We start from the raw sequence: 11,842 nt of genomic DNA on the forward strand, positions 1-11,842 counted from the left end.
TGGAAATATACTGTCCGCTCAATATCTTGAAAACCCTTTGCTTGACAGACATCAAACTTGGTACACTGGTACGTCTTCAAGAGGTCACATGGTCAAAGGTCAAGGGTCAAACTGGACATAGGAATATACTGTCCGCTCAATATCTTGAGAACCCTTTGCTTGACAAACATCAAACTTGGTACACTGGTACGTCTCTAGGAGAAGATAACCCCTAGTGATTTTGAGGTCACATGGTCAAACGTCAAGGGTCAAACTGGACATAAGAATATACTGTCCGTTCAATATCTTGAGAGCCCTTTGCTTGAGAGACATCAAACTTGGTACACTGGTACATCTTCAGGAGAAGATGATCCCTATTGATTTTCATTTCACATGTTTAAAGGTCAAGGGTCAACCTGGACATTGGAATATACTGTCCGCTCAATATCTTGAGAACCCTTTGCTTGACAGACATCAAACTAAGTACAGTGGTGTATATTCAGGAGGAGATGACTCCTATTGATTTTGAGGTCACATGGTCAAAGGTCAAACTGAACATAGTAATATACTGTCCACTCAATATCTTGATAACCTTTTTGCTTGACGGACATCAAACTTAGTACACTGGTACATTTTCAGGAGAAGACGACCCATATAGATTTTGAGGTCAAAAGTCAATTGTTGAACTGGACATAGTAATATCTTGTTTCCTATATTTTAAGAATTGTTTGCTTGATTAACACCAAACTTGGTACACTGGTACAGCATAAGGAGTAGATGACCCATATTGTTATTTAGGTCACATGGTCAATTCACTCTTGACATAGGAAGATATTGTCTGCTCAATATTTTGAATTGATGATACTACTATCAATTAAATGATGTGTGTGTGTATAACCCTTTTCAATTTTGCACCATGGGGGGGCATATGTGTTTTACAAACATCTCTTGTTACACCATACTCCCAACAAATACGAATACGGATACATGCAAGAAAAGTATAGTTTATTTGATAATTTTCAAAGTTCAAGTTCATTCATTCGCTGGTGATAAAAATTAAAACATACATAAAAACACAGTGGCTAAAGCAGGATTTATTATATGTAGATACATGATATATAAATTTATTATATAGCTAATAAATAGTCTATTGTAAAATCTAGAGAATGTTAGCGTTCAATATCCTGAGAATTTATTGAACGCTAACTTTGCATTACGTAAATTGTGTGCGCCCGAAACAGTCCGAGTATGAGCGTTCAATATTGACCTTACCGTAACGACGTAAACAAGCCGTAATGACGGCTTTAATATTGAACAGTTAAGAAATGCATGCTGATATTGCAAACTTTCACCTTAGATGTAAATATTGATGAATTTTCGTCTATATTGGAGTATTTTGAGTGAAAAGGGATATAATTTAATAACTAAATACTTAAGCTATATAATAAAAGGGTTATTGAACTTATATTGGCACTCGTTGGCTGTCAAAATACACTCGCAAGCTCGTGCATTTTTACAGCCAACTCGTGCCAATATTCATCAATATAAGTTCAATAACCCTATAATATCTAAGCATGCATATAGTATATCAATTACATATACGTATTCAATTTTCAAAGTTCGGGAGACCAATCGAAACAAAATATTTTTTTCATAAATACACATACATGTAATAGTCATAGAACTTATGTAACATAAATACACATACATGTAATAGTCATAGAACTTATGTAACATAAATACACATACATGTAATAGTCATAGAACTTATGTAACATAAATACACATACATGTAATAGTCATAGAACTTATGTAACATAAATACACATACATGTAATAGTCATAGAACTTATGTAACATAAATACACATACATGTAATAGTCATAGAACTTATGTAACATAAATACACATACATGTAATAGTCATAGAACTTATGTAACATAAATACACATACATGTAATAGTCATAGAACTTATGTAACATAAATACACATACATGTAATAGTCATAGAACTTATGTAACATAAATACACATACATGTAATAGTCATAGAACTTATGTAACATAAATACACATACATGTAATAGTCATAGAACTTATGTAACATAAATACACATACATGTAATAGTCATAGAACTTATGTAACATAAATGGTACATGTAGACATTTCAAAATTAAAATACACTAAATGTTAGTATGATTTAAGTCGGTATATATCATTCAAAAGGTATTTTTGCATAGCTAATACAAAATAGTTATTTACACTCAAGAAAATAGTTCCTGTGGGGATCCGGGTTAGAATAGGTCCTCAGTACCCCTAGCTTGTCGTAAGAGGCGACTGAATGGGGCGGTCCTTCAGATGAGACCGCAAAATCCGTGGTCCGTGCCATAGCAGGTGTGGCACGATAAAGATCCCTCCCTGCTCAAAGGCCGTAAACGCCGAGCATAGGCCTAAATTTTGCAGCCCTTCAACGGCAGTGGTGACGTCTCCATATGAGTGAAAAATTCTCGAGAGGGACGTTAAACAATATATAATCAATCAATCAAATAGTGTTAGTCCTCGCCTATGTAACTACGTTTACAAAGATGACATATTCTTTTAATTCGGGGAACATTGCTCCATCTACGAATTTCAACTGGAAGACGATGATTTGTTGATCTAATTTTCATATGACAGCAACTTTATCAATTTTGGGGTTAAGATATTTTACATAGTACGTTTAACAATGGAATTTCGAAATAAAAATACTATACAACATACCTATCATATCTCAGTTGTTCTTATCATAGTGTCATTTTTGCAGATATTCATCAATCAAATTTTGATTAACAATAGCGATTGACCATTTTACATAACAAAAATTTCAAATACATGTATAGGATAAAGAACAGGTATACAATATTTGATGGATACAAAATATTCAGGGGTTGAATGTATCACTCCTGGTATGCTGGAGTATAGAGGTAAATTTACAAATGTCTAATAGTTTTTATTCTATTCTCATTACCAATAAGTTTTGACCAAAACATAAAATGACAGAATTCTTATATTATCTTAAATACAATGGGAATTGTCCGGTTTCACCATATACTACGTACCATGTGTACATGTAGCAAGTTTTGAATTTAAAATTTATTGATGAACACGTTCATTAACAACATTTGTGTTATTATTGTCCCAAATTTTGCAAGCATATTTTACCAACACTGGTAAAACAATTTTGTTGAACTGGCAATCGAAGGATAATATAGGGTTATTGAACTTGTATTGGTGAATATTGGCACGAGTTGGCTGTCAATATTTACCTATATAAGTTCAATAACCCTTTTATTATATAGCTAAAGTATTTAGTTGTTAAATTAAATCCTTTTGCACTCAAAATACTCCAAAATAGATGAGAATTCATCAATATTGGCATCTAAGGTGAAGGTGTGCAATATCAGCATGCATTTCTTAACTGTTCAATATTTAACCTGTCATTAATGCATGAGGCAAACTGATTTTGTAAATGGGGACATCATAATTTAAGTACAGTAAAACATTTTGCTTAAGTAAATATCAAATACCGGCTCTGTCAGATTCGGAGGACCGTCGTCTGCCATTTTGGCTTGTTTACGTCGTGACGGTAACGTCAATATTGAACGCTCATACTCGGAATGTTTTGGGCGCATACAATTTACGCACTGCAAAGGTAGCGTTCAATAAATTCTCAGGATATTGAACGCTAACATTCTCTAGATTTTACGCAGATTTTATAATAGCTATATAATAAAGTAAATTATCTAGAAAATTTTCGAAAATATAAATATTTTTGGCATCTTGACAAAACACTCTACACTAATTAGGGGTGAAACCCGTTTTGGACAGCCTAAATAAAGTAGTCATTAAAGTTATGGACAAAGAAGTTATCCGTTGTATTTTATCATAGAGTGCGAACCTTCTTATTCTATTATTAAATTCCCCCAAACGTCACTTTACTAAGTCGATAAAGCGTGTAAGGTTTTTTTTTAAATCAGACTATGTTCCATCTTTCTTTTGGGAAAATACGTCCAAAGTCAGGGTTCCCCTATATATTTCAATTATACAAAAGTAAATGTACATTGACATTCAATTTTATGATGAAAAGGTTAAAGCAATGTACCTCTTTATAATTCTTCACTCACATATATCTGGATGAGCAAAACTACATTGTAAATATATACACAGTTAATAAATGTTGCATTATTAATCGGGATATAGCTGTAATCAACTGAGTATAAGGCAAAGACAAAATTTTATCTTGGCAAAAAATACAAACAAAAATTAATGATAACAGTGAATTTTCTGAGATATTTGTCACTGAATCATCACACAAACCCAAGCAAAGAAGTTCGAATTCTTCCGCCAATCAAAATACCAGATGACCACCAATCAAAATACCAGATGACCACCTGTCTTTGATGTTCCGTTTAGTGGTCTCACTTCACGTAAAATGGCTAAAAATTGAAAATTCTTACTTGACAGAGAATTAAAACAATTTAGGATTGAGGGCTTTCCGTTATCATATAAAATGACTGTCGGTAGTATTTACGGCAGAATATGCATGCAAGGCTGAACGAAATTAATTTTCCCGAACATTAACGATAGCTATACGATGGACTACTGAGTATATACATGGACCTGTAGTCATTGTTTGCCTAGCGAAATGCTTTCATAAGCATTTTAACATGTGAAATTTTGGCAAACATGTCATGTTTATATGTGTGTTTAATACGCGAGAACAACACAAGGTTGGATATTCCATCAACTGTGTGGTCACTGGGACATACTATGATATTTGTTGCATTTTGCGCAAGCAAAAATTCTTTTGACAAGAAAGTGCCATTGACTGGAACTGATTTTAAGACAGTTCCATTCCGAGAAAACAAACATGTTATCTCTACAGCTCCTTCGAATGCTACTAGAAGAGTGTCTTCTGATAAAGTAATTGAAATCGGAGAATTTGTTTCAAACGTTTTCCAGAGTTCTCTGCCGTTGGCATCCAAGCATGTAACTGTCTTTTCCATTTGGTCAGCTACATAAATAATGGAAGCATCAGTATTCAGTAAAACTCTGCCAGGGTACTTGAATCTTAAATTGTCAAAAGTTTTAGTAACCTTTCTTTTCATATCGTATAATTTCAGTGACGGTGTATGTGATAACGCCACACTTTGTAAGTTACAGGACATCAAAAGCTTCTGGGCACTGTGAGAAATCCCATGTACGGTTGTCTCCTCGTATAGAAAATCGATGCATTTTCCTTTTTCTTCCTTTATTTCTGTACCAAGTACTAAGAAAAACGAGACTCTGAATCCACACGACGTCACAATTTCATTGCTGTCAACAGTTGCAACATCTCCAAATGACTCTTCAAATTCTTTTAAGAATAAGAATAAACCATCTGACCTTAAAACGATAATCTGTCCACATTTAGTTACTATAACTATTCTATCGCCATCGATAGTTGTCATACCAGTGCACGTTAATATTCTACTGTCCTTCCTGTGTTCTTTCTCCAAATGTCTCTGTGCAGAAAATGTATCGTCATGCTTTAGTTGGCAATAATCACCCATCATGTCACTGATTTCTGATACCCGTTTTTCTGTCGTTATCGCCATTTCATATCCATGCTTTCTTCCTCTCACAGGATTTAAAATGCCCCCACTTGTAGAACATGCTGGAGGAAATACGTCTAAATGCTCGCTTTCTTTCTCAAATAAACTGCCATCCATTTTGCGAAGATCGTCATTTTCTCTATCTGAATTCCTAAATATAGTTTCCTCAATGTCAACTTGACTAGCATTTTGTGGATTCAGATACAAATTCTGTGCGCCCTTGTCTTGCCCCGGTTTGTCCTTAGGTCTGCAATCCAAACTTAAGTATTCTGAATTATCTTGCTTTTGCGTTCCACAATGCGGTGTATATTTTTCACGTGAAGACCGAGAGGGTATGACAGAATATTCTGGCTTTATTTCATTGGCCGCCATCTTCTCTGTCATTGTGATGTAGTCCAATTCAACAGTTTCCTCCATCTTGATATAATCCTCTATCCTCTATTTGAAGTCCATGATCCACAACCTGAAACAAGGCTTATTATAGAACTAAATGCGCAGTAAGACGCCAGGATTTGTTACAGAGAGCAAGAGAGAAAAACGTAAGCAACACTTGCTGTGTGAATTAAATTAAATGTTGGATTCATGTCATCTAGTTCAATACTTACCAACGAGGAGAAGCCCGTCTTAATCCCAGAATAGATAAACCAATGTTTCTTATTGAAATAAGGAAATATACAATATTACACATTCTAGTCTCTTATCGACAGGGAAGTTTTTTTTTTATAAGGAACAATACACAATTTCCTTTTATTACAAATCATGTGCTAAAAGAATGTGTATTCAATAAGACTGTACCTCCTGCGAATAAAAACAACAACTGATCGAACATTTCTTAAGGTTGCTCATTACACCAAAATGTCATTTAATGGTGTAATGGTTAAAACACCTAGTATGAAGTATGATTCCACCATCGAAAGTGACCATACTTCAAAGTGAAGCTTGCGTAGCGCGCCCTCTGGTGAGAGAATGGAGTGGGTTACGTTTTAGACTCTACAGATGAATGTGACGAAAGTACAATATGACGTCATAGGAGCTGACAGTTACGGGCAGCACTAAAAAAACCCGGGAACGACTTGTTATCGTTAATGTAGCAGAACGAGTGAAAACAAGTGGATACAAGATTAAATAATCTGAGAACAGATAGAATTATGAACGAGCAGCAAATCAATATACGTTTCCCTTTGATAAATGGATTTAACCCCAAGTGGTTAAATCTTATCATCAAAGATGAAATGCAGAAATTAACTACGGGGAATCAACCAATGAAAGTAACGAAGTACTTAGCTACTGGGCTGTAGAGACCCTCGGGGACTAATAGTCCACCAGCAGAGGCCTCGACCCAGGGGTCATAATGTAAAACTTATACGGTACCAATTTTGATGCACCAGATGTGCATTTCGACAAATAATGTCTCTTTTGTGATGCTCAACCGAAATCCGAAATAACAATGAAGTTTTAGAGCTATTATAGGGGAAACAGTGTGCCAAAAATATGCATATAATTTGGTACCATTAAGAATAAGATATTTAACTATGTAAAGCATGTTTTTGTGTTGAAATTCGAAATAACAATGAAGACTCATATCATCCCCAATACGAAAAATTAAAATGAAGAAGATATCTTAGAATATTCAACCAGTCAGTTCAAAACCTAACCCAGTCAGGTAGGAACATAGCCCAGCCAGTTTTGAACGTAACCCAGTCAGGCAGGTATATAATACAATCAGCTTTTAACATAACCAAGTCAGTTTAAAACGTAACCCAGTCAGGCAGGTATATAAAACAATCAGTTTTAACCTACCGGTAACCCTGATGGACGGACGCAGAGACATCGCTGTACCATAATATTTCCCATCTAAAGACGTGCATATTAAAACAAGATGTGAAACACTGATGGCAGGAAAGTAATTATGGTACCAAAAGAAAGGTCTTGCCACAAGAAATATATATGTAAAGCTTGTAAGCCCTATCACCATCCATTCTTAAGTTATGGCCAAGGTTAAAGTTTTTGCGGACAAACAGACAGACGGACAGATCAAAAACTATATATCCCTGAATCTCCGATTATGGAGGCATAAAATAAGATTAATATCATCTCTTGAATGATTCCATTTCCATATCATATTTCAAATACTATTTACATTTCTTTATTTTGTGTACTCTAGTACATGTATAAGTTTGGAATATAGAACAATATAATTTACAATTAACATTCTGATGGAAAACTGATTCAAAGGCAATTTATTTGGTAACCTAGAATCTTCAGTACATGATAAATTTTTACCTTTCTTTCTACTCATCTGTACCCCTCTATGTGTCATTCCATATGTATGATTGGGCTACAAAATAAATAGCCCATTGAGACATGCTATCAAAATTAAAGTAATAATTATCTGATGATTATTCAAAATTGGCTCTTAATTTTATGTAAACAATCAATAGGGGTCATCTTCTACTCATAACCAACCCACATATGAAATATCAAATTCATTACGATCAAGTGAATGGTTCTCAAAATAAAAATATTGAGTGGGCAACATGTGATCTACCGACCGACCGACGGGTGCGAAGCAATATAATGCCCCTCTTCTTTGAAGGGAACATAATGAAAATATTAATAACTTCCTTGAATGTTAATGAATCTCAATAAAATGGCAGGTGAACAATTCCATTATAAGTTAAGGATTATCTCCCTCACGCATAGCTCTTATCCTTGGACGAATTTGGCTCCACTTGTTTGGCACGCTGTTTTTGGCTATATTTAGATCCAAAACTTCATAGTTATTTCGGATTTCAAACATTTCGGTTGAGCATCACTGAAGAGACATTATTTGTCGAAATGCGCATCTGGTGAATCAAAATTGGTACCGTATACGTTTTACATACATATTTATATACGCAAAGTTTGAATCATATCTGTTCATTAGTTTTTAAGATATACTCTGAGTAATGACAACACCCTCTTACAAGAGGCTTATGGGCCACATCGCTCGCCTGAATCACCTTGGCCCTGTCATTATTCAGCTGTTGTGATTTTTAAAAGATTTCTTTTATCAATCTTTATTCCCATGGAAAACATTGACCCTATATTGTGGTCCTAACCTAGCCCCAAGGGATTACAACATAACTTAATATAAGTAAACATAATAGAGATGCCTCAACACCAGTATGACTAACATAATCTTGCTGTTCTGGATAAGACCAAGGTCATAGATGATTGCGATAGGAAATCTATATATAGAATATGAAAGCTCTACCTTAAATAGTTCAGGATATAATAAATAGGTAAGATTTTTATTAAAAGTCGATCAAACTTCCAGGTCAAGGTCACAAGATCAAACACCAAAGTATATCAAGGTCTTGCCATAATGAATCTATATATGAAATATGAATGTTTTACCTTGAATAGTTCAAGAGATAATCACTAGGTCAGAGATTTAAAAAGTAGGACCAACTCTAAGATCAAAGTCACAAGGTCAAGCTTCAGAAAATAATGTTTTGCCATATAAAAAAAAAGCTATATATACAAAATATAAAAGCCCTACCTTAAATAGTTCAAGAGATAATGAATAGGTGTGGGATTTTTTTAAAAAGTAGGTCAAACTCCAAGATCAAAAGATCAACCATCATTACGTACAAGGTCTTGTCATAAGGAATTGATGTACAGCATATGAAAGCCCCCCCCCCTAAAATAGTTTTGAATATATCTATTATTTCTGTTTCCTTAAAAGGAGGACAAACTCCAAGTTCAAAGTCACAAGGTCAAAGATCATGATATTAAATGAAAGGTTTTATCATAAGAAATATATGTACAAGATATGAAAGATCTACCTTAAATAGTTCAGGACATATATAGGTAAGATTTTTATCAAAAGTAGGTGAAACTTCCAGGTCAAGGTCACAAGATAACACATTATTGCATCACATGAAAGGTCTTTCTGTAACAAATTCATTTTAAAAAATATGAAAGCCCTAGCTTAAAATTTTAAAGATTTTCCCATATACATGTATCAGTTTATAACACTTTGACCCCCTATTGAGGCCCCATCCTACCCCTGGGGACCTATGTATTACACAAACTTGGATCTTCTTTATGTCAGAAAGTTTTCATGTAACTTTTGTGACTAGTGGTTTTAGAGAGAAAATTGATAAATATAACCAAAAACCGGAAGTTGTCGTCTGAAGTAGAGTTATCTTTTCTTGGCCTAAGAGTTCAAAACTGTGCAGCAAGCTGGGATTTTATGTGGATAAAAACTATTTACATTGGGAATATTTGGAATATTTGAGTCTGGATAAGTTCTAGGACATCATTTGCATTAGTGCAAACGAGGATTTGTGTAACTTTTTTCAAGTAAGGTGTTTTATGACTTTGTTTACAAATCGTGTGCTACTTTCGATTCTTCCCTTGTGTATTTATATATGTGTGATAGAGAACAGAGCGGATAAGATGCCCCTGTGGTTCAAAGCATATTATCCTGTTTGAGATATAAAAAAAAAAAAATACAAAGTTGAAATTATTTTCATTGGGTAAAAAAGTGATGTTGAGGATTGATGATAAAGAAATCAATAAATGCAAAACAACTAGTAGGTAACGTACGTATAATTATATCTTAATTTCTGTTATTTTTATGATTTCAACATATACGCGAACGTTACATGTAGCAGAAACTTCATATAAATATTTGAATGTATAAATATATTATAGGAAGAAAGAATGTAATGGGAAACATCTTAAGTTTCAGTTCGATTTTCGACACTGCACTGATTAGTCCCTTACCGAAAGGGACTTTAGCTTTCTGCTCTATCTATCCGTCCCTCTGTCTGTCCCATTGGTTTTCCAGAGTTTTCCCCATTATGCTTGCAAGAACTCATTTGAAACTTGCAGTGTTTAAGAGTGGCAAACTACAGATCAAGAATTTCGTAACGTTTGATGGACAAGTTTTAAAGAAATAAATTTTTATATTTTACGTTTTTATATTCATCAGAATCGGGATTGTGTTCCATGGAAAGGCGGTAAAAGTAGGACTTCTAAGTAGACGATTAATTGATTATATATTGTTTAACGCCCCTCTCAAGAATTTTTCACTCATATGGAGAAGTCACCATTGCCAGTGAAGTGCTGCAAAATTTAGGCCTATGTTCGGCGCTTACGGTCTTTGAGCAGGGAGGGATCTTTATTGTGTCACACCTGCTATGACACGGGACCTCAATTTTTGCAGACTCATCCAAAGGAACGCCCCATTTAATCGCCTCTTACGACAAGCACGGGATACTGAGGACCTACATGTATTCTAACCCGGATCCTTGCGGGAATGACAGTAGACGAAACTCGGTCGTTGATTGTGTAAAATGTTTTTTTTTTCAAACTTCATCGATTCAAATGCAAAAAGAACATATCAATGAAAATATACATCAAATCTTTTAATCACGCGAGTATTTTTCTGTAGTCGATGAACGAAGTCTGATCAGTCGGCAGTACTCAATTTACCACATTCCTGAAATCCGACTATAAAATCGCGGATATTAGAAATCGACCATGAGACTGTTGATAGTAAGTATAGTGTTACGAGTTCAGGAGTCCTTTATACATGTAAATATTTAAAATACAGGTATGAATGCTATATCGGTGTGTTGTTTTGTGTTCCATTTACATGATTACTTAGATTGTATTGTATTGTTTATTGGCTTTAAGCCTTACGGCTCATCAGCATAATATATATTCAATTACAAAGTATAAACAAAAAAGATGTATACAGTATGAAAAGTGGAGTGAATATTAGAGGATGGACATACATGAAGAGAGTTATAAGACAAGTTTACATAAAAAAAAAAGAAACCAACAAAAACCAGCATATACACTGTACATTAGACGATAGTTTGGCTAGATCGTAAGAGTAAAGCACTTTTTAAAAATTTACCCAGATTACAAATTTGTTTTCTATTATGAATTGACATCAATTGTACCAGTTTAAACTTAGAAGCATGCTGCCAATAATACTTTTTTACATATACAGATCTGAGGTTTTTGTACAAAGGACATATTAAAATAAAATGATATTCGTCCTCAACTTCGTTCAAATTACAAAATTCACACAATCGATGTTGTCTTGCTGTGCCATTATATTTACCTTGTTCAATTCTAAGCTGGTGAGCAGACAATCTAAATTTTGCTAAAAGATTAATAAGATTTTCCGGAATAGATTTTGTCAAGTAAAATTGAATGGTAACATT

At 34.2% G+C, this 11,842-nt stretch overlaps 1 protein-coding gene across 1 annotated transcript; it reads right to left on the reverse strand.

The window, feature by feature from the left end:
- Positions 1–963: 963 nt before the first annotated feature.
- Positions 964–6,320, reverse strand: LOC125651794 (uncharacterized). Its single transcript, XM_048880572.2, has 2 exons — positions 6,218–6,320; positions 964–6,075 (listed from the first exon to the last, which is right to left on the reverse strand). Exon 2 carries the CDS (start codon positions 6,027–6,029, stop codon positions 4,656–4,658), a length of 1,374 nt encoding a protein of 457 aa, XP_048736529.2. The 5' UTR covers positions 6,030–6,075; positions 6,218–6,320; the 3' UTR covers positions 964–4,655.
- Positions 6,321–11,842: the final 5,522 nt, after the last annotated feature.

The sequence above is a fragment of the Ostrea edulis genome, chromosome 1 (genome assembly GCF_947568905.1).
Source record: "Ostrea edulis chromosome 1, xbOstEdul1.1, whole genome shotgun sequence".
NCBI classification, from domain to species: Eukaryota; Metazoa; Mollusca; class Bivalvia; order Ostreida; family Ostreidae; genus Ostrea; species Ostrea edulis.

Excerpts from the sequence above, each read along its gene's own strand:
- LOC125651794 (XM_048880572.2), bottom strand. The coding sequence starts at position 6,029 with ATGGAGGAAACTGTTGAATTGGACTACATCACAATGACAGAGAAGATG.